Source organism: Phytophthora cinnamomi (genome assembly GCF_018691715.1).
Source record: "Phytophthora cinnamomi strain GKB4 chromosome Unknown Contig22, whole genome shotgun sequence".
Taxonomy (NCBI): Eukaryota; Oomycota; class Peronosporomycetes; order Peronosporales; family Peronosporaceae; genus Phytophthora; species Phytophthora cinnamomi.
In genome coordinates this window covers 570195-597883 of record NW_027150955.1, presented here as the reverse complement: position 1 = coordinate 597883, position 27689 = coordinate 570195, and the positions used below count along the sequence as shown (strand labels likewise).

The window sequence follows — 27689 nt, the reverse complement described above, 5'->3', positions numbered from 1 at the left end:
CTTACAAATTATATGACCAGGAATTTGTATGAGGCAGTACTATAGCCACCTGCAAGGCGGTGCTGGTTGTTCTTGATAGAACAACCTGTGTTGAAACTGTACGTCCGCATTACTGTATGTGGCTCAACCAAACCCTGACATGTGAGCCAGTCGCCGCAGCTGTCCGTCGTCTTCGGATTTGGCCACGTGATGTGTCGCGGTTTTCGTTATGGCCTCTCCCATAGGGAGCCCCAGCATGTTATACAACAGGTTCACTTTCGTTTTTCGCTTCGTCGACGACCCTTCTCAAGTTCCAGCAAGTAACCCATGACAGACCGCAAACTTTTCCCACCTAACAACCACCAGCTCAGCAACAATGTGATCGGCAAAGCGCACGAACGCTCCAGACCATTACCACGACTGCCCCACGCGCAGTTTGTTGATACATTAGCAACTCCACTCGAAGACAGCGCTCGGCCAACTATCCAAAGATGGGAACACCATACTAACTTTGGCACTGAACCAAGTCCCTACCACAACAACCGCCTCCAGCGAACGCGTGCTTCACATGTTGCTCCTGAGACGGAAGAGGGGCCCTCGGCTGCAACACACACCGTATCAAACCGTGGAAACGATCGTTATATTAATGCAAGAAACACCATGGATACTCTCCGAGAGCGCCGACGGCTGACACAAATTCGCTACCGGAAGAAGGCCCAGATTCGATCCGATGCCCTCGAGGAGGAAGTGCGACTCCTTCGTGACGAAGTGCGCAAGCTCGAGTTGCAACACCGGTGCAACGCTCCTCGCAATATTGTGAACACGACCCCGTTCGGTGTGGTGGCGGAGTATTTCCGCCTTTTCCGTTTCGCTATGTCGGCGTATGTTCCAATGTCCAAGCGCGTCAATTTCTCCAGCAATCACAATGTGTACGAGTCACACGCGCACCGAAATTTCCTGCATGCCACAATGGCACCAAACGTGATTGTCGAGCAAGGGTGTGGGGTGGAAGCGATTCTGAAGCACTGGCGAATTGTCACCATGTCACAACCAAATTTTGAGGTTGAGATGGTCCGTCTTGAGAATGGCCCCAACAGCTCCGTCATCGTTACCAACAAGATCGGGCTCGTCGTGTGCGAAAACATGCTGCATCACGTGTTTCCGAACCTGGCGAAGTCAGAAAGAGGACGACAACTTGCGTCAAAAATTAGTGGGCAGCGATTTGTGGTTTCGGGCACCGCGTATTTCGAGTGGGACGACGATCACAACTGCATACTGAGCGTACAACACAAAGCAGACCTAGTGTCGCCAATTATAGGCTGTCTTGGCAACCTCGAGGATGGAGCTTTTGTATTCGACGAATCGTTTGCTACTTCAGCGGGCGGGCGCTTGATTAACCCATCTGCTTGAGGATCCCTCCTTCAGCACTCTAAGATAGGCTTATTCTTCAATGCTACTCCTTTCTTGCGTTTTGCTACGTTTAAAATGTCACTTTATTCTTGTTTAGTGACCACTCTGTGCAACAGAGTCGACGAGAGCGACGGTCAATGGGCAATTCTATTGTAGATTTTGTTAATTTTTTGTTACGAGGTTTGCGAGACGGACGTACTAGTAACTAGGGCTCTGCGAAATCTTCATTTGACGGCGGCCAGACTTTTAGAGTGGAGCGATTCCTGCAGCATTTATTCCAGACCAAAATCCCGAGAAAGAACGGGAATAAAATTTGTTCGACAAGCCCAGGTCGCTTTCTATCCCAGTAAAAATCGCCGCTCATACAGTTCCCAAAAATGATTTACGACCGCTTTTAATCCGGACACTAAGCATCTCATTTTGAATCGATTTCCTTTCTCGGTCTTCAAAGCTACTTTAGTAATTGGCCTGGCGGCCAGATTATCGGAATAAAGCGATGTATTGGTGCGATTTCCTTCAGTTTTGTTGTTATCATCTATAAAATGAGCACTGAGCCGGAAGCATACTCAAGTTAATTAGGCGAGGGCTTAGTTGTAATACTTAACCTAGGTGACTCAAGTAGCTAACACGATTCCCGTGCGCGGTGTACTGCGGCATCAGGTGCCGGTCTCGCTCAAACACCATGCATGAAGCGAAATGTATTTTTATGTGTTGATAGGACGGGAGAAATCGTTGCATGTCAGTGGTAAGGCCGTACAAGCTAGGACAATAGTCATGAGTCGCGCATAGATAACCTGAGATCAGACGACACTGCGCACTATACTTCGACCGTGAAGCGAGCCTGGTCATCCATAGTAAGGGCTGTCGTTCTCTGTTAATTTACCGTTGGGTTTACTTCGTCATGTGGACAGGTTCATAGGCCTGTCAGCGTCAGCCACTAAATCTGCTCCTTATCGGTTACCACTGATCACCATTCACTGGTTGAGACAGCTTTCTCTAGTAATTGATTTCATGAACTTGCTCGTTTCCTCACGCGTCCAGCTAGGGGGCAAATTGTTTTGTATTGCCTCGGGCAAGGTCGAGGGCGTGGTGAGGCGGGTTTCGCACGTCGATGCAAAATGAAAAGTGAGTTCCGACACTCGCTGCGCTCGGCTTCGACTACCAATAGCTACCACTGTGCCTCCAGATTTTACCACCCATCGGAAAACTGATCTTCCTCCGGATTGATCTCCACTTCCTCAAGTTGGATGCCGACAGCGTATTCCGACAGCTTACTGCTGTTTATCTATTATGTAGTAAGACTTTGTAGCAAGAACAAAACAAGGATTACTGGCCCCGCCGCATTACGCGTGTAGTATAGAAACACTTGAAAGGATTGCAAAACCGAATAATCTTCGGTTTAGATATTATCTACTGCTGCCAGAAATGACACCAAATTATTGATGGCATTGAAAGGAGCTGTCGATAATAGAATTATTCCTATGTAATGCGATATATCCTCATGTAATAAAACGTAGCCGATGGATGCGTAAGAAAAGGTTTATCACCAGCAATCGTGTAATAAGTCCGAATTTTTTCTGGGAAGTGCAACAGCCTGGCTGTTGTTATTCCCACATCATACCAGGCAAACCTTATTAAACGCTCCATGGTTCCCAGAGCGCTCGTCACACCTCAGCTAGTCAGGGGTACGAGAAAAAGCAATGCTCCACTGTTCTAGATTCAGCAGCGAAAAAACACTACCTGGAGTTTCTCTGGCTCTTAACCACTGCTGGATATGTGCTTCTTCCAAGTCAGTGGCTATATTCTTCGTCGCCTCGACCTTCTTTGCTGCTTCAATCATCTTGCTCACAGCCTCGTCGCCGTAATAAGCCGTAAGTAATGCGATCAGTATCGTTTTCTTGTCCGGGTATTCCAAGTGGAAAGCATTCGCATAGTTCGCCAAAGTGTTCAAAAGTGGACTTGCAAGAACGTCGTCCCCTGCGGTGTCCAGATTCAGCAGTTTGAAGACGTCGTCTTTTTTTTTTTTTTGGTTTGTATTGTAGTCACTTAGTTACTCTAACGACTTCTAATACAAAGTTCCTGCCTCCGCTCGTTTGCGTCGTCTGCAAGCTGTCGCCCTTCGTGGGTGTAGTCCCTTGTGGGGAGACAAATCCGCTCTGTAATTTGATCCTTCCGCATGTGCAGCTCCATTCGTCCAGTGTTGAAGATCGTTATTAAAGTGGCTCAAAGCTGATGTCCAGAGCGCAAAATCGTCTGGGGTTTGCTTTCTGCTCAGCCACAATTGAATTTGCGCTGCCTCGATTCTCTTTGCAATATCCGTCATGCTTCCTGCCTTCTTGGTCGCTTCAACGAGACGCTTCGAGCCTTCTACCGATTTCTTTTGTCCGTTCCATCTTTGATGCTGCTTGCAGCATTTTCGCCAGTGCGACATCGCCATACTGAGCTCTCAGGGTCGTGATTGTCGATACTTCCTTCTCGGTTTTCGAAGCTAATCCATCAGCGTACTTCACCCACAACATAAACTGCGGCTGCTCAAAGATCTTGTCGTTTGCTTGGTTTAGTTTCAGCCGTATAAACACATCGTCGATCGATTTCCCGCTCTTCAACCAAGCTTCGAGTTTCTTTGTGGAAACTGTCGACGGTATGACAAATGCCTTTGCCTTCTTAATAAAGGCAGAAATTCCACCAGCTCTCGCTTCGTTCACGTCGGGTCCTGCGTTTTGAATCCGCAAGAGCCTAGTTGTCGGGGTTTCGTCGTAACTCGCGGTATGGAAATGAGAAATATCATAACGCGCGTCAGAATAAGCATCGCTCGTTACAATATACAGCATAGAGAGCAGCACGGCGTAAATGACGTGCATTTTCCCGTGACTCGGAACGGAAATTGCGTTGTGTTCAGACTCTGAGCTCCAGATCGGGATCTGGATCCCTAGGAGCCTATACTAAGATAGAAAAAATAGCCGGCGTATCATCAAAAGATGGGGTCGCAGCACTTTTGGTTGGTTTGGTTACGTTTGCGTTGAATCGATGGATGGACTACACTACTGTATCGTACTGACATAGCAGTGTCCTATTTCAAATCCATTACAGTTTTTTTTTCTAAATTAAAAGTTCACATTTTTTTACAGGTTTCCTTGTTACGAGTTCAGCACTTTCCTGTAGCATAGGCAATAGTGCTGCTACGATCTACCCGAGGCGTTGATCGACATCCGATGTAAGAGCTTGGATACCCCCCGGTGAGGATCCATACAGCATTATCTCGATACTTATCGCTACGAAGGCGCAGCAATCGTGTTCCATTGCCTGCGACGATAGCTCTCCAAACGACAACCGTCCTCTGCGTCGTGCATCCGACACTAGAACGAATTGGTCAACTACAGGCCGCAACTCTCGACGCCTACAGAATGACAGCGAGCTAAACGCAGAAGACGCACTGAAACCACACCGAGAGCGTCGTCGACTCACACAGATTCGGTACCGGAACAAGCTTCGAAACTATGAAGACGCCCTCGACGAAGAAGTACAGGTCCTCCGTGAGAAGGTGCAGAAACTTGAGTCAAAGCACTGCGGTACGGCCCCTCGAGGCATTGCCAGGACTAGTCCGTGGAATGTGGTGACGGAGTATTTCCGTCTCTTTCGCTACGCCTTGACTGCGTATGTGCCGGTGGCACAGCGGTGCATCGTCGGTTCGAGTTCGGAACGCGTATATGAGTCGCGCGCCCACCGCGATTTCCTGCATAAAACAATGTCTCCGGGTGTCATCATCGACGATGACCACGGCGTGGAGATGATGATCGAGCGCTGGCGGATGGTCTCGATCTCGCAGCCCAACTTCGAGGTTCAGGTCACTGGGCTGGAGAACGGTCCGGCCGGCCGCATCATCGACACAACGAAGACGAACATCGTCATGTGCAAGAAAATGTTGGACCATACGTTCCCGCACTTGGCCAACTCGGACAGAGGGAAGCGTCTGGCAGGGAAGCTTCTGGGGCAGCGGTTCGAGGTAAATGGCTCCACGGTTTTCTCGTGGGACGATGAGAAGGCGTACATGGTGAGCGTGCTCAGCAAATTCAATGTGATGGCGCTCATGATACGCTTTCTGGATAACCTGGAGGACGTGGCTTTCCTCTTCGACGACAAGTATTCTCGGCTACTATGCACGTGCCTCCTTTGTCCTTCTGGCTGATGTTCTGCATGGACTGCACTTTGAGTCGATACAAAAACTAAAACGAGTACGCTGTTGTAGATGTTTAGGTGGCGATGCACCCTTGGCAAGTCCTCTAAGTTTAGCAGCTATTTAACACTACAAAACCAAACTAGTACAGGAGAACAATACTGTAGTGTTTGTGGCGCCGGCGCCGCCACATATACCACCAGGCATGCTTTTTTTAATGTTTTTTGCTATGAGGCATTGGTTAAAAACTCATAAATGTTCGCCTGGGTCTCACGAAGACAGTCGTTCGAAGTTAGAGCGAGGTCGCATTCACGAGCTTGGCGTAACTTTGAATGACAAACTGTACGAGGCGGCCATGCTCACCTTGTGCGGTTCATACTTGGGAATCTACTACTATGTACTACTAAACTTGGGTTCAGCTGAGCAAAATGTGACTTGGCCCTTCGTATTTACGGATAATTTCTCGTGAAAACCGGGTACCACGGAGAATGAGAATCTGTGTTACAGCCGGTGTTTTGAGCGCGTAACGGGCAAAGCTTCAGCTTTTTTTCGAGGAGACATTTTGTTAAACTCGTTCAAAAACCCCAACCAATACGCGAGCATCGGGTCCTGGAACAGGTTAGCTCCCGCTTGGTCAAGCTTTAGCGCTTTAAAGGAGCGAGATGGAGCACTGCGCTCATCCATCCTTTTTTTAAACTGTACCCTCTCCATGCGTTTGGTGACACCAGCAGAACTCGGATTTTCTCCCGCCGCGAGAATCATCTTCGCTACTGCAAAGTCGCTGTAGTGCTTGCGGATGATCGAGGCCGTAGCCATTTTCAACTTCGGGTATCTAGTGTGAAAAGCGTCTGTGAACTTCGTAAATGTCGTGAACAAGGCCGGCGACGATCTTCTAGTTAGCCCGTTGTTTGACGCAAGCCTACAAGGAAGCATACTTGGTGAACATCATTCACGAGGCAACACAGAACCCGAGCACCATTGCGATTGCCAGTAAAATGTGGGATCGGATGCGCATGGAGTTGCTCCGATCTGGACAGACAGCGCTGTACATGCACGTGTTATCCCTTTCGTGACTGGTAGAACACTTTACAGTCGATGGATCATAACTCGCCAGATACGTGCTATGGCACGCTTGGATGTGCGTTCCTCTCGAAGTACCGAGAAAGCACACATCTGGATCACCATGTCAACGTCTCAAGCCTGCAAACTCTTCAGAAACATGTAATTCGATTGATTGACAGCATCGCATTCCAGTTGTCGGATGCAATCATCCGATGGCTACTAGTAAGTGCGAAATTAATTCTGACCATTTTCAAATTCCGTTGTGCGGGTGAAAATGGCCACAAGTTGGCACTTTCTAACCCCTTGGCACACAGTCCTGTGTCGCCACCTAGTGAAATGGTGGAAACGGAGATCTATCTTGCCAAACGTGAGCGCATTAGTGCTTACCCCGTCAAACAATTATCAGACCTTGTTCGTGATACGAATCCCATTTGACCAAGAAACTAGCCGTGATCGAATGCAGTTACAGCTCCTTCGGGAATCGATCGAACTTTTCTCCCTCCTTGCGATGACTCACAACGCTGCATTTATCGAATTGCTGGAGAGCTATATGTGTCCTCAGGATCGGGATGAATTTTCATATTATCCGGGCTCTTACAGCCGGCCCGAGTGGGGGTTCTGGTTTGAAGGAGCGCTCTCACATCAAGATGTCATCTCCACCAGCAAGACGCCTTTCACGTGGGGTAAGTTGCTCGGGTTTCCAGATGATCCGCGGGAGTACTCCCAAGCTTTTTTCGCAGCCATACAGAAGTTGAAAGCATTGGCGATCGATGAAGCGAGCAGGGTACGATTGTGTAGATTATCCACGCTGCGTTGGGAGTGTAAGCTTGGGAATCTCCGGATCTCGGGGGTTCAGGAAATTCGCGAACTACCCAGTTCTGCGTTGCTAGCAACGCGGGCGTTTTTCGACACTACTGTTCCGCTTGATTTTCAATTTTGCGTTGGTCTGGCGGCATGGCAGCACTCGGACACCCACTTAAATGAAGAAATGTCCCGGCACATTCAAGTAGATGCGCTTGAAGCTACTATTCACATCCCTGCTGCACAAATGAGTGTCACGGGAATGACATCGGCGGTGTGTCAGGCCACTCTGTCATCGCTAGTTCTGGAATCTGTCAGTAGGGTCGATGATTTCGCGCACCATGTTACCGTGGAGGGGGTTCCTGAATATCTGTGTATTAACTACACGTCATTCAAGAAGATCGAAGAAACGGAGTATTTATCTTTATTGGGCGTGACTTGTGTCATGGAGAACCATGAGGCGCACTCATCACTGTGTTCGGCGGTGGCCGGGGCATCGTCGGCAACGCGTTTGCATATTTTATTCAGAGGAGACTTTAAAGAAAGGACGGGGCCTGTCCGATGGGCCTGGCTGGCATACGCACTGTGTTGCGGAACTTCGAGTGCATCAAGAGAATCTGTATCTATTCGAGCGTCCTTGACCAGTGAAGACGTAGCTATGATTAAGGAAGTACTGACAAGAAAATACCCACAGCCGGTGCTGCAGCAGGACTCAGGTCGTTCACCACAGTATGGGTTCGTGGACATTCAACCAGAGACCCAAGTATCCTGCAGAAATGGGATCCGACTTGAAATCGCGCGTGCTTTTCGCTGTCGAGCGCTGTACCGACCTAATACCATGGACGATTCGGTGGACGTTGTTGTTCCTGGGTACGGGATTTGTACTACAAAGATTGGAGATAATGGAAACATATTCGTGCCGGACATGGTGTGCCCAAGCCTTCCACCCGGTCGGTTCAAGGGTATCAGGTCGCTCACGCTGCACCTCACTCCCCTCGAAAGTGAGACTGCATTGACGCAACTACTGAGTTTGGTTGGGGGAGGAGTTCGAAGCTTATCGCTTGAAAGCCGAGAGAAGGATATGGATCTCTGTGTGTTGGCGACAGTCTGTCCCGAGTTGGAAAGTCTCACCTTAAGGTATTATGGCGTTCGTGTGTCTACCCCCAATGAAGCGTTGCGTCAATGGCCGATGAAATCCATATTCATAGATGGTATTGACGACGTGTCTGCCTTGGTGACGTGCTTGACAGACTCTACGCTACAAATGAGAAAAACACTGGTTGACCTGTATGTGCATCCGATGCATCCCGCCCCTGCTTATGCCCAAAATAAAGATCGGCTTAGTGCTTTCGATGGTGATTTCCTCCCAGTGGTGAAGGAAAAGTTTCCAAAGCAGTCAAAAGCTGCGGTGATCAGCGCTGTTAGAAGCAGATGGGACAGTAACTCGTCGACAGGAGCATTGGGCTGCCTGGATGCAAGTGTCTTGAGCCTAATTTTTGTTTTCGCATCAACTCCGGCACAACGGCGGGTTCGCTTGGACAGGTAAGTAGTCCGGAGAAATGTGAGCTGCAGGTAGGACACCAATTCCCAAGAAGGCCGTATTTCTTAATTCATGAATGTATTTCACGTACGTAATAGTTGGGACGGTGTTTTGAAATCACGTACTCGGTATCAGTACATGCTTTGCTGTACATGTACTGCGTAGCTGGTCAATTGCTGCGATCCTACGTCGCCCGACTCTCGTCTGCCTGGAAAACTAGGCGATGGTGACGGGGTTAACCATGGAGTTAGTAGATCAACCTTGGCTACAACGTATGTTACACTTGGTAGTGGCTTCGATCTAAGGGTTTGAAAGACTTGTATTCGCGAAGTACACCCGATGCAGAGCGGACACAAGTCAAAGCCAACCCACGATTAATCTCTGCACCCCACACTACTACGTGCAAGGCAAACCTGCCCGCGTCTGCCGTCTACTTAGAGCGATCCGGAGGTGGCGTCGCCGTGCGTGTAGGAGGGGCTGGTGACCTTGCCGCCCTCGGCGATGAGGTACTCGGGTCGCTGCGGCTTGCCGTCGAAGAAGCGCTCGAGGATCTCCTTGGTGCCGGCCGCGTAGCGCGCCTGCGCGTCCAGCGTCGTGCCCGAGTAGTGCGGCGTCATGGCGTGGCGCGGCATGGCCCGCCACGGGTGGTCGGCGGGCGCCGGCTGCGGGAACCACACGTCGCCGGCGTAGCCCTGGATGTGGCCGCTCTCGACGGCGCGGACGAGCGCGTCCCTGTCCACGATCTTGCCGCGCGCCGTGTTGACGAGGTACGCGCCCTTCTTCATCTTGCCGAGCATGGCGGCGTCGAAGAGGTTCTCGGTCTCCGGGTGCAGCGGGCAGTTGATGGTCACCACGTCGCACTCCTTGACCATGTCCTCCACCGTCGGGTGCCACTTGACGTTCAGTTCCTTCTCGACGTCGGCGGGCAGCCGCACCTTGTCCGTGTAGTGCAGCTTCACGTCGAAGGGCTTGAGGCGCCGCAGGACGCGCAGTCCGATGCGGCCGGCGGCCACCGTGCCCACGTGCTTGGCCTCGAGGTCGTAGGCGTCGTTGGCGATGGCCGCGATGTCCCATTGCCCAGCCACCACCTGCTGGTAGGCGGGCATGTAGTTGCGCACGAGCGAGAGGATCATCATGACGACGTGCTCGGCCACGCTCACGACGTTGGAGCCCGTGACCTCGGCCACCGTGATGTTGCGGTCGCAGGCCGCCGCCAGGTCCACGTGGTCGGAGCCCACGCCCGCCGTGATGGCCAGCTTGAGCTTGGGCGCCTTGGCGATGCGCTCGCGCGTGATGTAGGCCGGCCAGAAGGGCTGCGAGATGACCACGTCGGCGTCGTGCAGGTGGCGCACGAACTCGGACCGGTCGCCGTCCTTGTCGGACGTGACCACGAGCTCGTGGCCGCGCTCCTCGAGGAACTGGCGCAGGCCCAGCTCGTTCTCCACGCAGCCCAAGATGTCGGGGTTGCGCCGGCCGTGCTCGCCGCCCTCGTACAGCGCGCACACGACCTTCATGTGCTTGGGCGCGCTGGCCGTGAAGCTGCGCGTGGTCATGGCGGAGCGCGAGGCCAGGCGCGCGGCGACAAACTTGGCGGAGGCGAACATGGCGAGGAGGTGGCGGGAGGCTGGAGCTGCTGGAGGTGGGTGCGGCGCGAGGACTTGGACGCAAATCACGGAATGGATCGAGTTCTTGCGGATAATTAGGCTCGAGTGACGAAGTGGCGTGAGACCAAGGCTGGGGATGACAAGCACGGAATGAGCGTGGGGACCATATTGGATGTGTCCAAGTTGAAGTGGCTCTGGTCTCTTCCGGTGATTTGCAAGGGCGATTTAGCCAATCAGAGATGCTGATTACTAACATGATTATCACTCAACCGACATTTTACCGACAGTTTGAGGCCGGCGGCCAATTGTTTTACACTAGCTGCAGGAGTTCAAACCGCCGGCAAGCGTGCATTGACGAATGCACGCTTGCTGACGACTGTGCGTGTGCCATTGTTTTCTCTCGCTCGGGAAAGCTAACAACTCCGTCAGCCCAACGCAAGGCGTCCCAAGTTGCTGGGTGGTTGTACACCTCTGCGGTCACCTACATCTCAGAGCCTGCAATAGTCGACGTTGTCGCAAAAGCTGAAGACAGCCGAAAATCTCGTGTGAAAGTATGTCCTTGGCTTGAGGGCAATCTCTGATCGCCCCAACTCACCGACAACGAATAGCCCAGGCCTGGAGTCCAGTCGTCTACTGCCCTCGTTCGATTGGAGGAGCTGCTTGAAGTGTGGATCTTGCTCATCCCCTTTGGCGCATCATCCGATTATTCGCTGTGCCGACCTCTGCCGACATGTACTGCCATGTCGGCACACCAAGCAGCACATCTATGACGCTTAAGCAATGCAAGTTCCCACTACCGAAGCGCTCCGAGCGCTGTTCACTGCGTCTTAGACGGGCGACTACGCTCAACCCACGCCGCGTCGTAGCTGTCCCAGAATGAGCGCCGGACGCGAAAGCGGCAGGTCGGCCACGTCGGGATCTGGGTCGATGTCACCTGCGTCCGACTCGGTCACGCACGCCGCCACGCGCTGGCTGGCAGCCATGAACGACTCCGGCGCGTCCGAAGGCGAGTTCGGGGAGGCTGTGACGCCTTGCGCAGAGAATAAGCTGCCGTCGATCACAAAAGCTCGAGCAGATGCAAGTGCAGGCCGAAGCGGACAGTGGCAGGGCCGCCACATGCGCGAACTCAAGGAGAGCACCGGATCGGAAGATGCGAAGCTGCAGACGCCAAAGAAGCAAGCCAAACGCAAATTCCGCAAGTCCACGATCGACATCCGCAAGGTAGGGACAACTAGAATGTCCCGTACCGAGAGTGGGAGGGTTAATCATGAATTTGCTATCGATTGGTGCAGGAAGAGATCGCAAATCTGCTGAAGGAGCTGGCGGGGCTGCATGGTCGTATGGAGGAGCTGAACGCTCGGGCCCTAAAGCCTTCCACACGAAGCGAGACTCCGACTGAAGCAGCTGTCGCGAATCGAGTGCTCCGACGCGCGATTCAGAAGCAACAGCTCGAGGTGACGAGGTTCCACGCCCTCATGTCGGAGTACGCCCTCTTCGTAAGCACGATCACAACGTAAGACGTATGAAGCACGGAAACTAACTCTTTCATTAACAAATTTCGTGCTTGTCGCTACAGAGTATTCGTGTGGGCAGTCCAATTCATAACGAAATCCGTTTGGCGAAGGATAGTATTTCGCGACGTACTACTTTGACGGCACTAAAAATGCACGCGCTGCAAACGGGTGCTCATTTTCTTAAGGACCGGTTCCCTCGAGTCAACCCATGCAAGCCAATGCGAGAGGACCACGGTTACGAGGCACCAAACGGTGATTTCTACGCAACGTACTTCTCTACGACGCAGTTCGAGAACCATGTCAAGAAGGTTTTCGACATCCTTCTTGGCTACTTCAGCAGCATCGAGATCTGTGTATCCGAGAAGCTCGGCAACGTAACTATCCGCGAGGACGACGATAACTTCGCGCCTGGTGTCACCCAAAACCGCCTTATATCCACGACTATCGGCGGGCTGCGAATGGAATCGAACACTGTCTATTTCTCGCACTACGAGGAAGGTAGCACCGAGCCAGGCCATGAACACGGCTACGGACTTTTCGTCGCCGATTTCGTCGACGAGGATGCCAGGAATCCGTATCATCCACACGAGCGAATTCGCCGGGACTTCAGCGCTGTACTGGAGCTCACCTCCTACCCGATCCAGCGACGCACGAGTGCAAAGAAGACCGCAACAAGCAACGACGAGGAAAAGAGAGTTGTGGTGGTGACTCGGTGGGTGCACAGCAAGGTGTACCATCCTCAGTACGACATTCCCCTCTCAGGCTGGCACGAGATGCGCGAAAACACAGAGCGGTGGATCCAAACACTACACCACACAATGATGGAGAGGTACTTCTCCATGGTCTAGGCCAGCTTAAGCAATTGTCAGTGCGAAGATAACACCGTGTCCAAACATCCCAGAATCCCATTGCATCGTCGAGTTTGCAGCAGAACAACAGCTTACCCGCTGACGTCCGTCAAGGCGATCCGCTCGTCCACCAGCCTTTTCGGCGGTACACTGTCGGCCAAGAGTCGGTAACGGCTTATGCGCGCGCTCGTCAATGTGTGCCGCCACCGCTTCTCATTGGCTCACGCCTCCTCTGACTACACGCCACTTCAACTTGGTCCTCCCGCCAGCAGCTCCGATAGTGTCCGCGATCACCATCGACCGCCGCCACTCGAGTCATTCCGCGATTTGCGTCCAAGTCCTCGCGCCGCACCCGCCTCCCGCCACCACCTCGCCATGTTCGCCTCCGCCCAGTTTGTCGCCGCGCGCCTGGCCTCGCGCTCCGCCATGACCACGCGCAGCTTCACGGCCAGCGCGCCCAAGCGCATGAAGGTCGTGTGCGCGCTGTACGAGGGCGGCGAGCACGGCCGGCGCAACCCCGACATCTTGGGCTGCGTGGAGAACGAGCTGGGCCTGCGCCAGTTCCTCGAGGAGCGCGGCCACGAGCTCGTGGTCACGTCCGACAAGGACGGCGACCGGTCCGAGTTCGTGCGCCACCTGCACGACGCCGACGTGGTCATCTCGCAGCCCTTCTGGCCGGCCTACATCACGCGCGAGCGCATCGCCAAGGCGCCCAAGCTCAAGCTGGCCATCACGGCGGGCGTGGGCTCCGACCACGTGGACCTGGCGGCGGCCTGCGACCGCAACATCACGGTGGCCGAGGTCACGGGCTCCAACGTCGTGAGCGTGGCCGAGCACGTCGTCATGATGATCCTCTCGCTCGTGCGCAACTACATGCCCGCCTACCAGCAGGTGGTGGCTGGGCAATGGGACATCGCGGCCATCGCCAACGACGCCTACGACCTCGAGGCCAAGCACGTGGGCACGGTGGCCGCCGGCCGCATCGGACTGCGCGTCCTGCGGCGCCTCAAGCCCTTCGACGTGAAGCTGCACTACACGGACAAAGTGCGGCTGCCCGCCGACGTCGAGAAGGAACTGAACGTCAAGTGGCACCCGACGGTGGAGGACATGGTCAAGGAGTGCGACGTGGTGACCATCAACTGCCCGCTGCACCCGGAGACCGAGAACCTCTTCGACGCCGCCATGCTCGGCAAGATGAAGAAGGGCGCGTACCTCGTCAACACGGCGCGCGGCAAGATCGTGGACAGGGACGCGCTCGTCCGCGCCGTCGAGAGCGGCCACATCCAGGGCTACGCCGGCGACGTGTGGTTCCCGCAGCCGGCGCCCGCCGACCACCCGTGGCGGGCCATGCCGCGCCACGCCATGACGCCGCACTACTCGGGCACGACGCTGGACGCGCAGGCGCGCTACGCGGCCGGCACCAAGGAGATCCTCGAGCGCTTCTTCGACGGCAAGCCGCAGCGACCCGAGTACCTCATCGCCGAGGGCGGCAAGGTCACCAGCCCCTCCTACACGCACGGCGACGCCACCTCCGGATCGCTCTAAGTAGACGGCAGACGCGGGCAGGTTTGCCTTGCACGTAGTAGTGTGGGGTGCAGAGATTAATCGTGGGTTGACTTTGACTTGTGTCCGCTCTGCATCGGGTGTACTTCGCGAATACAAGTCTTTCAAACCCTTAGATCGAAGCCACTACCAAGTGTAACATACGTTGTAGCCAAGGTTGATCTACTAACTCCATGGTTAACCCCGTCACCATCGCCTAGTTTTCCAGGCAGACGAGAGTCGGGCGACGTAGGATCGCAGCAATTGACCAGCTACGCAGTACATGTACAGCAAAGCATGTACTGATACCGAGTACGTGATTTCAAAACACCGTCCCAACTATTACGTACGTGAAATACATTCATGAATTAAGAAATACGGCCTTCTTGGGAATTGGTGTCCTACCTGCAGCTCACATTTCTCCGGACTACTTACCTGTCCAAGCGAACCCGCCGTTGTGCCGGAGTTGATGCGAAAACAAAAATTAGGCTCAAGACACTTGCATCCAGGCAGCCCAATGCTCCTGTCGAAGAGTTACTGTCCCATCTGCTTCTAACAGCGCTGATCACCGCAGCTTTTGACTGCTTTGGAAACTTTCCCTTCACCACTGGGAGGAAATCACCATCGAAAGCACTAAGCCGATCTTTATTTTGGGCATAAGCAGGGGCGGGATGCATCGGATGCACATACAGGTCAACCAGTGTTTTTCTCATTTGTAGCGTAGAGTCTGTCAAGCACGTCACCAAGGCAGACACGTCGTCAATACCATCTATGAATATGGATTTCATCGGCCATTGACGCAACGCTTCATTGGGGGTAGACACACGAACGCCATAATACCTTAAGGTGAGACGTTCCAACTCGGGACAGACTGTCGCCAACACACAGAGATCCATATCCTTCTCTCGGCTTTCAAGCGATAAGCTTCGAACTCCTCCCCCAACCAAACTCAGTAGTTGCGTCAATGCAGTCTCACTTTCGAGGGGAGTGAGGTGCAGCGTGAGCGAGCTGATACCCTTGAACCGACCGGGTGGAAGGCTTGGGCACACCATGTCCGGCACGAATATGTTTCCATTATCTCCAATCTTTGTAGTACAAATCCCGTACCCAGGAACAACAACGTCCACCGAATCGTCCATGGTATTCGGTCGGTACAGCGCTCGACAGCGAAAAGCACGCGCGATTTCAAGTCGGATCCCATTTCTGCAGGATACTTGGGTCTCTGGTTGAATGTCCACGAACCCATACTGTGGTGAACGAACTGAGTCCTGCTGCAGCACCGGCTGTGGGTATTTTCTTGTCAGTACTTCCTTAATCATAACTACGTCTTCACTGGTCAAGGACGCTCGAATAGATACAGATTCTCTTGATGCACTCGAAGTTCCGCAACACAGTGCGTATGCCAGCCAGGCCCATCGGACAGGCCCCGTCCTTTCTTTAAAGTCTCCTCTGAATAAAATATGCAAACGCGTTGCCGACGATGCCCCGGCCACCGCCGAACAGTGATGAGTGCGCCTCATGGTTTTCCATGACACAAGTCACGCCCAATAAAGATAAATACTCCGTTTCTTCGATCTTCTTGAATGACGTGTAGTTAATACACAGATATTTAGGAACCCCTTCCACGGTAACATGGTGCGCGAAATCATCGACCCTACTGACAGATTCCAGAACTAGCGATGACAGAGTGGCCTGACACACCGCCGATGTCATTCCCGTGACACTCATTTGTGCAGCAGGGATGTGAATAGTAGCTTCAAGCGCATCTACTTGAATGTGCCGAGACATTTCTTCATTTAAGTGGGTGTCCGAGTGCTGCCATGCCGCCAGACCAACGCAAAATTGAAAATCAAGCGGAACAGTAGTGTCGAAAAACGCCCGCGTTGCTAGCAACGCAGAACTGGGTAGTTCGCGAATTTCCTGAACCCCCGAGATCCGGAGATTCCCAAGCTTACACTCCCAACGCAGCGTGGATAATCTACACAATCGTACCCTGCTCGCTTCATCGATCGCCAATGCTTTCAACTTCTGTATGGCTGCGAAAAAAGCTTGGGAGTACTCCCGCGGATCATCTGGAAACCCGAGCAACTTACCCCACGTGAAAGGCGTCTTGCTGGTGGAGATGACATCTTGATGTGAGAGCGCTCCTTCAAACCAGAACCCCCACTCGGGCCGGCTGTAAGAGCCCGGATAATATGAAAATTCATCCCGATCCTGAGGACACATATAGCTCTCCAGCAATTCGATAAATGCAGCGTTGTGAGTCATCGCACGGAGGGAGAAAAGTTCGATCGATTCCCGAAGGAGCTGTAACTGCATTCGATCACGGCTAGTTTCTTGGTCAAATGGGATTCGTATCACGAACAAGGTCTGATAATGGTTTGACGGAGTAAGCACTAATGCGCTCACTTTTGGCAAGATAGATCTCCGTTTCCACCATTTCACTAGGTGGCGACACAGGACTGTGTGCCAAGGGGTTAGAAAGTGCCAACTTGTGGTCATTTTCACCCGCACAACGGAATTTGAAAATGGTTCGTGCTGAACAGAATTAATTTCGCACTTACTAGTAGCCATCGGATGATTGCACCCGACAACTGGAATGCGATGCTGTCAATCAATCGAATTACATGTTTCTGAAGAGTTTGCAGGCTTGAGACGTTGACATGGTGATCCAGATGTGTGCTTTCTCGGTACTTCGAGAGGAACGCACATCCAAGCGTGCCATAGCACGTATCTGGCGAGTTATGATCCATCGACTGTAAAGTGTTCTACCGATCACGAAAGGGATAACACGTGCATGTACAGCGCTGTCTCCCACATTTTACTAGCAATCGCAATGGTGCTCGGGTTCTGTGTTGCCTCGTGAATGATGTTCACCAAGTCTGCTTCCTTGTAGGCTTGCGTCAAACAACGGGCTAACTAGAAGATCGTCGCCGGCCTTGTTCACGACATTTACGAAGTTCACAGACGCTTTTCACACTAGATACCCGAAGTTGAAAATGGCTACGGCCTCGATCATCCGCAAGCACTACAGCGACTTTGCAGTAGCGAAGATGATTCTCGCGGCGGGAGAAAATCCGAGTTCTGCTGGTGTCACCAAACGCATGGAGAGTGGACAGTTAAAAAAAAGGATGGATGAGCGCAGTGCTCCATCTCGCTCCTTTAAAGCGCTAAAGCTTGACCAAGCGGGAGCTAACCTGTTCCAGGACCCGATGCTCGCGTATTGGTTGGTGTTTTTGAACGAGTTTAACAAAATGTCTCCTCGAAAAAAAGCTGAAGCTTTGCCCGTTACGCGCTCAAAACACCGGCTGTAACACAGATTCTCATTCTCCGTAGTACCCGGCTTTCACGAGAAATTATCCGTAAATAAGAAGGGCCAAGCCACATTTTGCTCAGCTGAACCCAAGTTTAGTAGTGCATAGTAGTAGATTCCCAAGTATGAACCGCACAAGGTGAGCATGGCCGCCTCGTACAGTTTGTCATTCAAAGTTACGCCAAGCTCGTGAATGCGACCTCGCTCTAATTTCGAACGACTGTCTTCGTGAGACCCAGGCGAACATTTGTGAGTTTTTAACCAATGCCTCATAGCAAAAAACATTTAAAAAAAGCATGCCTGGTGGTATATGTGGCGGCGCCTGCGCCACAAACACTACAGTATTGTTCTCCTGTACTAGTTCGGTTTTGTAGTGTTAAATAGCTGCTAAACTTAGAGGACTTGCCAAGGGTGCATCGCCACCTAAACATCTACAACAGCATACTCGTTTTAGTTTTTGTATCGACTCAAAGTGCAGTCCATGCAGAACATCAGCCAGAAGGACAAAGGAGGCACCTGCATAGTAGCCGAGAATACTTGTCGTCGAAGAGGAAAGCCACGTCCTCCAGGTTATCCAGAAAGCGTATCATGAGCGCCATCACATTGAATTTGCTGAGCACGCTCACCATGTACGCCTTGTCATCGTCCCACGAGAAAACCGTGGAGCCGTTTACCTCGAACCGCTGCCCCAGAAGCTTCGCTGCCAGACACCTCCCTCTGTCCGAGTTGGCCAAGTGCGGGAACGTATGGTCCAACATTTTCTTGCACATGACGATGTTCGTCTTCGTTGTGTCGATGATGCGGCCGGCCGGACCGTTCTCCAGCCCAGTGACCTGAACCTCGAAGTTGGGCTGCGAGATCGAGACCATCCGCCAGCGCTCGAGCATCATCTCCACGCCGTGGTCATCGTCGATGATCACACCCGGAGACATTGTTTTATGCAGGAAATCGCGGTGGGCGCGCGACTCATATACGCGTTCCGAACTCGAACCGACGATGCACCGCTGTGCCACCGGCACATACGCAGTCAAGGCGTAGCGAAAGAGACGGAAATACTCCGTCACCACATGCCACGGACTAGTCCTGGCAATGCCTCGAGGGGCCGTACCGCAGTGCTTTGACTCAAGTTTCTGCACCTTCTCACGGAGGACCTGTACTTCTTCGTCGAGGGCGTCTTCATAGTTTCGAAGCTTGTTCAAGTACCGAATCTGTGTGAGTCGACGACGCTCTCGGTGTGGTTTCAGTGCGTCTTCTGCGTTTAGCTCGCTGTCATTCTGTAGGCGTCGAGAGTTGCGGCCTGTAGTTGACCAATTCGTTCTAGTGTCGGATGCACGACGCAGAGGACGGTTGTCGTTTGGAGAGCTATCGTCGCAGGCAATGGAACACGATTGCTGCGCCTTCGTAGCGATAAGTATCGAGATAATGCTGTATGGATCCTCACCGGGGGGTATCCAAGCTCTTACATCGGATGTCGATCAACGCCTCGGGTAGATCGCAGCAGCACTATTGCCTATGCTACAGGAAAGTGCTGAACTCGTAACAAGGAAACCTGTAAAAAAAATGTGAACTTTTAATTTAGAAAAAAAACTGTAATGGATTTGAAATAGGACACTGCTATGTCAGTACGATACAGTAGTGTAGTTCATCCATCGATTCAACGCAAACGTAACCAAACCAACCAAAAGTGCTGCGACCCCATCTTTTGATGATACGCCGGCTATTTTTTCTATCTTAGTATAGGCTCCTAGGGATCCAGATCCCGATCTGGAGCTCAGAGTCTGAACACAACGCAATTTCCGTTCCGAGTCACGGGAAAATGCACGTCATTTACGCCGTGCTGCTCTCTATGCTGTATATTGTAACGAGCGATGCTTATTCTGACGCGCGTTATGATATTTCTCATTTCCATACCGCGAGTTACGACGAAACCCCGACAACTAGGCTCTTGCGGATTCAAAACGCAGGACCCGACGTGAACGAAGCGAGAGCTGGTGGAATTTCTGCCTTTATTAAGAAGGCAAAGGCATTTGTCATACCGTCGACAGTTTCCACAAAGAAACTCGAAGCTTGGTTGAAGAGCGGGAAATCGATCGACGATGTGTTTATACGGCTGAAACTAAACCAAGCAAACGACAAGATCTTTGAGCAGCCGCAGTTTATGTTGTGGGTGAAGTACGCTGATGGATTAGCTTCGAAAACCGAGAAGGAAGTATCGACAATCACGACCCTGAGAGCTCAGTATGGCGACGTCGCACTGGCGAAAATGCTGCAAGCAGCGTTAAAGGTGGAACGGACAAAAGAAATCGGTAGAAGGCTCGAAGCGTCTCGTTGAAGCGACCAAGAAGGCAGGAAGCATGACGGATATTGCAAAGAGAATCGAGGCAGCGCAAATTCAATTGTGGCTGAGCAGAAAGCAAACCCCAGACGATTTTGCGCTCTGGACATCAGCTTTGAGCCACTTTAATAACGATCTTCAACACTGGACGAATGGAGCTGCACATGCGGAAGGATCAAATTACAGAGCGGATTTGTCTCCCCACAAGGGACTACACCCACGAAGGGTGACAGCTTGCAGACGACGCAAACGAGCGGAGGCAGGAACTTTGTATTAGAAGTCGTTAGAGTAACTAAGTGACTACAATACAAACCAAAAAAAAAAAAAACAGACGACGTCTTCAAACTGCTGAATCTGGACACCGCAGGGGATGACGTTCTTGCAAGTCCACTTTTGAACACTTTGGCGAACTATGCGAATGCTTTCCACTTGGAATACCCGGACAAGAAAACGATACTGATCGCATTACTTACGGCTTATTACGGCGACGAGGCTGTGAGCAAGATGATTGAAGCAGCAAAGAAGGTCGAGGCGACGAAGAATATAGCCACTGACTTGGAAGAAGCACATATCCAGCAGTGGTTAAGAGCCAGAGAAACTCCAGGTAGTGTTTTTTCGCTGCTGAATCTAGAACAGTGGAGCATTGCTTTTTCTCGTACCCCCAACTAGCTGAGGTGTGACGAGCGCTCTGGGAACCATGGAGCGTTTAATAAGGTTTGCCTGGTATGATGCGGGAATAACAACAGCCAGGCTGTTGCACTTCCCAGAAAAAATTCGGACTTATTACACGATTGCTGGTGATAAGGGTGGGAAAAACCTTTTCTTACGCATCCATCGGCTACGTTTTATTACATGAGGATATATCGCATTACATAGGAATAATTCTATTATCGACAGTGCCATCAATAATTTGGTGTCATTTCTGGCAGCAGTAGATAATATCTAAACCGAAGATTATTCGGTTTTGCAATCCTTTCAAGTGTTTCTATACTACACGCGTAATGCGGCGGGGCCAGTAATCCTTGTTTTGTTCCTGCTACAAAGTCTTACTACATAATAGATAAACAGCAGTAAGCTGTCGGAATACGCTGTCGGCATCCAACTTGAGGAAGTGGAGATCAATCCGGAGGAAGATCAGTTTTCCAATAGGTGGTACGATCTGGAGGCACAGTGGTAGCTATTGGTAGTCGAGGCCGAGCGCAGCGAGTGTCGGAACTCACTTTTCATTTTGCATCGACGTACGAAACCCGCCTCACCACGCCCTCGACCTTGCCCGAGGCAATACAAAACAATTTGCCTCCTACGTCGTAATGAGCTGGACGCGTGAGGAAACGAGCAAGTCAATTACTAGAGAAGGCTGTCCCAATTAGTGAAGGGTGATCAGTGGTAACCGATAAGGAGCAGATTTAGTGGCTGACGCTGACAGGCCTATGAACCTGTCCACATGACGAAGTAAACCCAACGGTAAATTAACCCCTTCAGTACCACAATTTTGATCGTTTTTATCCTGTAGCCTACAGGTTTGTATAGTACTTGGTCCTAGTATTTGCGGAGTTTTGAAGCGGTCAAAGGGAATCCCGCCTGATCCCACTGATGTAGCGTATCCTACAGGATATCGACAACGCAATATATACCAATATCCTGTAGATGAGCTGTTACGATCAAAATGTTGGTGTTGAAGGTGATGAGCTGACCGAGAACAGGCCAATTTTACCGCTAACACGCAATCAATCCGCGCAGTCTTTGTGCGCTGCAAACATTCGGTGGTGGTATGGTACTACTGTATTACTAGCATTCATTGTGGCTCCGCTTCCTCACTATCCTCGCTATTCGAATTTGCAGCGGTGTCTTAATTCTGCGGAGCTCTGCGGCGATACCGGACTCATTCCGGAGTGTCCGAGCCGTTTCGCCACATTTCGTGCCAGATTTGGCTGCAAGTGCCTGTGTTCACGGGGCCAGTCGGGTCGTGCTGGCGGGAGCGCTGACAGAAGTAGATGATGCCGCTACCATGTGCATTTGAGCACGTCCGGTAAAGATACGTCGTCTCCCATGCAGGCTTGTGCACGGCACGTCGTAAGATGGAACACACCTTACATGCATACTGACGGCTTTTTCGCTGTATCTTGTCTCCAACACGAACAAGTCGAAAGCTTTCAACCTGCTCAAGCACGTGTCGTGACGGTACCGCAGAACGAGGGCGTGCGTGTGCTCGTGGTGGACTACCAAATAATGCTTCTATCGAAAGATCGCCCTCAAAGTCGCTCGGGCCGACAGCCAGCAGCGTGGTCTGCATCTCTTCCATAAAGTTACAATGCGTTGGCGTCGGTTTGTCAGGGTACTTACGTGCAAACAGCTGCGTGTATATGATGTACATGTTCACCAGCGCCATGTCGACTAACCCGACAAAAATGGTGTGGTAATACTTCTTGAAGCGCATAACCCTTTGAATTGAAAAGCGCTGAAGGCGTTTTTGATCATGCTTATCAGCGCCCCCCATGCCCTCATTGTAGTCTCGAACCTGTTGGGGGGGGCCGGAATTTGCTCAACACGCGCGCCATCGCGCCGCCCCACTGTTGTAAGGGCGGTTGAGCATCCTGTTGCGAGGAAGTAGACTGGTTTATTATCCATCCACGTGACCGCAACCATATTCGAAAATACGCGCGACTGTGCAATCCGATAAGATCCCCTGTGGCCTCTGGGCTCTTTCTTTTTGTAGACAATACCCGCGCAGAAGCTCAGGCGATCCGCGCGAATGGTCCCAACATGGAAGAGCCCACCGTCAAGAAGCATCGAGGAGAGGAGAACACTTGTGTAAAAGCGGTCTGTAATGATAAGTCGATTCCGTTGCCCCCGTAGAACGATGTCTATATTGCGTAGTACTGCGTTCTCTGACTGCAACAAGTCTCGCCGATCACTTTGTTCGCGGCCTTGATAAATTTCCGCTCGATAGCAGTAACCCGTTGCTGAGTCGCACGTCAAATAGCACTTTGTCCCCCACGGGTGGGGTTTCGCCTTTAGGTACTGCCGCATAGCGTTGAACCGACTTCTCATCGGAATCGTGCCCTCATCAAAGGCAATCCGAGGCCCTACGGTCATTCCCCTGCTAAAGCCGTCGTTGATAGCATCCTCAACCGGCTTCATCTTCCAGGTTTTCACTCGGCGCGCGTCAGGATCATCATTGCTGCTGAAGTGCAAATAGCGAACGATCTCTTCAAATCGATGCCGTGCCATATACTTGCCGAACGTGCCTTTGGGTACTGCACCGTGGGCATTGGCTGCCCAATGTCGTGACAACTTCCCACGATGCGGACACAATGCCCGCCCACACAGCAACCCAATGAAGTTCACTAACTCGTAGGGCTGGATCTCCTTGAACTTTGCCATCTCTCGGCGTCGTTGGGCGGGGCTCTTCGGTTTGAATGCATTGTTGCGGGCGCGCCTACGCCGATTCCACTCTGCTGGTTGTTCAGGAGAGAAATTGCGTTGCCATCGTTGATATTCATTTGACGCATCCGCGATGGTCACCCACAGGTCTTTCGGGAGCATCAAAAATAATAACCCTTCGAGATTCAGACCAACTGCTTCGGCGATATCAGTGGGGACAGCATGGTGTTGATCCAGCTGAGGTGCAGGAAGCTGGAGACACGACCGGCAGCAGACAGCATAAGAGAATTAATTTTTCGAACATATCCTGTACCATATATACAATGCTCACTCGTGTCTTCCATGCGAAGGTCCCAACCCTTGAGCGTATGGAGACGTAAGTCAGATGATTTCGACAAGTCTTCAGTGCTTGCGGAAACGTACAATAGATGCAGTAGATCCGCTTCATCGTTGCTTGGCTCATCATTGACGGGTTCCAGTGTGGAGGGCGTGGCTTCACTCTCGTAGCTGCTTTCGCTCTCACTCACATCGGTATGATACAGACTTCATCATCGCTAACGTCATCATCAACACAGAAGTCATCTTCATCACCTGACTCCAAAAAACCACCGCAACTGGATGCAACGACGGCAGGTGCGTCAGTCGGAGGTGGCAGGGAGCGTCGTGCAGGGGTCGACATGGCGAGTACTCGTCGAACTGGAGGCGTGCTTGCTGTCGACGATGACGTCGACGCTGATGAATGCGCGACCGGCGGTGTCGAAGTTGTTGGGGCAGTTGGCGACCCCGAAGCCGACGCGGAGTCAGCCGAGCTGGGGCACGCGCTGGATGATCCAGGCAACAGTGAATCCGGGAGGTGTGGTGAATGAGCCAACACCGATCGCTGCTGCGATGGTGTAATCGGGAGAGCAGCCTCCTTCGCTCGCTTTGCTGGTGGTTCCAGAGCCTCTGTGGACACCAATTATCAATTAGAGTACTCAACAAGATGTTTAGTCCACCAGCATGGGGTTCCTTGCCTTGCTCGGGTACAAAGCGCAGCAGTTCATCTTCACCCCAAAACACGTCCACGCGGCGCTTTGCATTGGCCTTGTTGGCCCACCCTGTAGTGGGTCTAACTTGACTCACTACTTTAGCTTACACGTTGCGCTACGTGTATGAGGAAGCGTAAGTACTTAGTAATTACTTAGGTTAATTATATTTGTATGCACAAATATAATTTAACTTAGACAAGACTCCAAGTAGCTAGTTTAAGGTAAAATGAGAACTGTGTCTGTTTGTAAATTGATCTTCCTCCTAGAACTGCTAAAACCGTTTATCATCTATGAAAGGGGTTGGCAGCGGCTGGCTGTCAGAGCCCCGCTAATATGCATGTCTCTGATTGGTAGAAAGATGCTGCTTTCTACCAATAGGATTTTTGGGTAGGTGTGGACCACTCATTGTGGTGGCCCACTTCAATGTATCCATTGGTGTGCCTTACACCAAGGTGAGGAAGTATCCAAAACTTTTAACAGATAACCTATCTGTTAAATTTACAAGTGGCTTGCAGCCACTTGTACGTGTAACCCCGTTACACCATCCCCCCTTAAGGTTAGACGCGCGGGGTCCCCGCACGTCAATCTTTTGGAATTGACCATTCGTCAATTCTCCGCGTTTGGAGAAGAAATCCGCGCTCATTCAACGATGAGCGCGCCTCAGAAGACTCTTCTAAGTCGGTGGGGAGTCATCTCTCCTTCGACGACTACTTCGAAGGCCAGAAGGCGAAGTATGGCGACGTCGTCGGCTTCGACGACGACGATGAGGATATGGAGGGCGAGGAGGACGCGCCCTCAAAGCGCAAAGACTCAGTGTCGAGCGAATCGCTCGACCCTCATGCCAAGAACATTCGCCCGCGTGAAGGGGACGAATCGGACGCTTCGAGTTCGAAGCGTTCGCGTACTGAGAGCGATACCCCCACTCGCTTCCGCTGGGGCTCTCAGTACTCCGCGAGCTGCAGCTGCAGTGCGCGATTCTAAAGCGCTGGGTTCTCCGCGCGCTGCGCCTGCAGCGCGCGATCCGTGGATGCCGTCCGCGTCCGAGATTGCGGACCGGTATGGGAACTCGGTACCTCCGAATGAGGTGCCGCTGTACGTATGCAGCGCCATTAAAGATGACGCTGTGGCTGCCGAGTTGCACTTTGATGCGGAAACGCATCAAATGCGCGATTACTACATCGGACTCTTTCATGAGCTCCGATGGTTTCAAAGCAAGAAGACATCTTCTCGCAGCAAAGTGCCCGAATGGCAGGCACTTTGTCAAAGCTGGAATGCCTTTGTTGATAACTTCAACAAGAAACCGAGTGCTTACCGTGATCGGATTAAGCAAGCGCGTGATCGCTTCGAGTCGTACTCAAAGCGTGGAAAGCTGGAGCAACTTCATGTTGCGGCTGAGGAGGCAAATGTGCCGTGCGCTGTGCCCGAGGGCTTTCAGTGCGCGAAGTGCTTCCTAGGCGCGGTCCGCTTGAGCGACCGCGACCCGAACGGGTACACGTCGTTCCGTGTGCCCGAAAGTCTCAAAGAGCTCCGTGCTAAGTTCTTAGCACGTGAGGGTTCGGGCGCTAGCGATGATCGCAGCGCTCGTGTTACTTCCGCTGCGCCAGCGCGTACTGCTCCTCGTACGCCCTCACCATTTCCGGAACGTCCTCCAGCAAGACGTTCCGCGGCTCCCATGTATCTCGATGGGGAGGAAATCCTCTCCAACGAATACGAAAACGAGCCCCTTGAGGGTTCGTTTTCGGGATACTATGGTCAACAATCCGCTCAACAATCCAGCGGGTTGAGCCACGGGCGTCACGGATCGGCGGTGGCGGGGGTGGGAACACACCCCGGGTATGATCAGCCTCGGGCTGATCAGTATGTGCCTCTCCACGACCGGGTGACCGCCGTGGAGCGTCTGCAGGGCGCTGAGTTCGCCGCCCTGAAACAGGAGCTGGCGAACCAGAAGGCCCAAGTCGCGGCGGTCTCGCAGACCGCCTCGAATATCCAGGTCGAGCTGGGGGCCCAGATGAAGGGGTTGCTCCAGCGCGTCCGCGCGCTGGAGGAGAGACTGCACGTCGCCGAGGCCAAGGCTTCCGCTTGTGCCTCGGCTCTTGCCGAGGCTTCGGGTCAGCCGAGCTAGATGGCTCGTGCTGTAGGTATGGCGTCAGCCGTCCGACGTAAAATGTCGGGTGGAGCCGCATGCTAGACGGTGTGTCTAGCGTGTATGCGTTACCGTGGCGTGCCAACACAGTGATCGGCCCGATGAAGCGCGGAGCAAGCTTTCTTTCTCCGAAATCCGAAACTGCATGTTTAAGCAGGTTTTGAGTAGATAACAAAACCAATGAATCCACTTTGAATTCATTTGTGTTGCCCCTGCCAATATTATGGGCGTTCAACTTCTGTTTATCCACAGAAGCTGCAATCGTGTCCTGGACAAACCGAATTACGGCTTGTCTTTTATTGATGAAGTCAATCGCATCCGAGCTGAACTCGTTCAGCTCGCTCTCCGCAAGAGGCCCGGCCTCTGCGTGGTTCTTCGCGGTGTCTGTGCCCTGCGCAGACCCGTGGTCCTTGTTCCTTGTGGAGTCTGTGCTCTGCACAGACTCGTTTTCCTTGTTCTGAGGGTCAGCGCAGTGCGCTGACCTGGTTGTCTTGTTCCTTGTTGTCGCGGCTGACACTGTGCAGGTGTCAGCGGCTTTTTGCGACTGCTGTGTTGCAGTCGTAGATCCTCCCCCACTTAAAGTGGGAGCCATCACTCCGAGTAAACTCGGTAGACGTGGATGCCGCATGGCATTCACGTAGAACGGTGTATGCCCGGTCGAGGCATGCACTGAGTTATTGATGGCAAACTCTGCCATCGATAAGCACTCGCTCTAGTATTGGAACGAGTGAGCGTAGCTCTTCAACATGTCGACGAGCACGCGGTTCACGCGCTCGGTTTGACCGTCCGTCTGCGGATGATCCGCAGTCGACATGGAAAGCTGGCTTCCAAGAAGTGTAAACACTTCTTGCCACAGGTGCGCTGTGAAGCGCGGGTCTCTGTCCGACACGATGTCGGACGGCATGCCATGGTGTTTGAACACCATGTCGACGAGCAGACGGGCCGTCTGCTTCGCGGTCACTTCTACCGGTACTGCAGCAAGATGTACCATCTTGCTGAAGCGGTCGACGAA

At 52.3% G+C, this 27689-nt stretch overlaps 5 protein-coding genes across 5 annotated transcripts; 3 read left to right on the top strand and 2 right to left on the bottom strand.

Annotated features, from left to right (window-relative positions):
- Window positions 1-5134: 5134 nt before the first annotated feature.
- IUM83_12101 (Leucine-rich repeat and IQ domain-containing protein 4) lies at window positions 5135-5575 on the top strand (the record flags this gene model as incomplete). Its single annotated transcript, XM_067936703.1, has 1 exon — window positions 5135-5575. One exon carries the CDS (start codon window positions 5135-5137, stop codon window positions 5573-5575), a length of 441 nt encoding a protein of 146 aa, XP_067794948.1.
- Window positions 5576-9400: 3825 nt separating this feature from the next.
- IUM83_12100 (Formate dehydrogenase) lies at window positions 9401-10570 on the bottom strand (the record flags this gene model as incomplete). The annotated part of the gene is made up of 1 exon (XM_067936702.1): window positions 9401-10570. The coding sequence occupies one exon, from the start codon at window positions 10568-10570 to the stop codon at window positions 9401-9403; it is 1170 nt and encodes a 389-aa protein (XP_067795119.1).
- An 876-nt stretch (window positions 10571-11446) lies between these two features.
- On the top strand, window positions 11447-12932 carry IUM83_12099 (uncharacterized protein; the record flags this gene model as incomplete). Its single annotated transcript, XM_067936701.1, has 3 exons — window positions 11447-11791; window positions 11863-12066; window positions 12147-12932. 3 exons carry the CDS (start codon window positions 11447-11449, stop codon window positions 12930-12932), a joined length of 1335 nt encoding a protein of 444 aa, XP_067795080.1.
- Window positions 12933-13307: 375 nt separating this feature from the next.
- IUM83_12098 (Formate dehydrogenase) lies at window positions 13308-14477 on the top strand (the record flags this gene model as incomplete). Its single annotated transcript, XM_067936700.1, has 1 exon — window positions 13308-14477. The coding sequence occupies one exon, from the start codon at window positions 13308-13310 to the stop codon at window positions 14475-14477; it is 1170 nt and encodes a 389-aa protein (XP_067795079.1).
- Window positions 14478-18278: 3801 nt separating this feature from the next.
- IUM83_12097 (Leucine-rich repeat and IQ domain-containing protein 4) lies at window positions 18279-18719 on the bottom strand (the record flags this gene model as incomplete). The annotated part of the gene is made up of 1 exon (XM_067936699.1): window positions 18279-18719. One exon carries the CDS (start codon window positions 18717-18719, stop codon window positions 18279-18281), a length of 441 nt encoding a protein of 146 aa, XP_067795076.1.
- Window positions 18720-27689: the final 8970 nt, after the last annotated feature.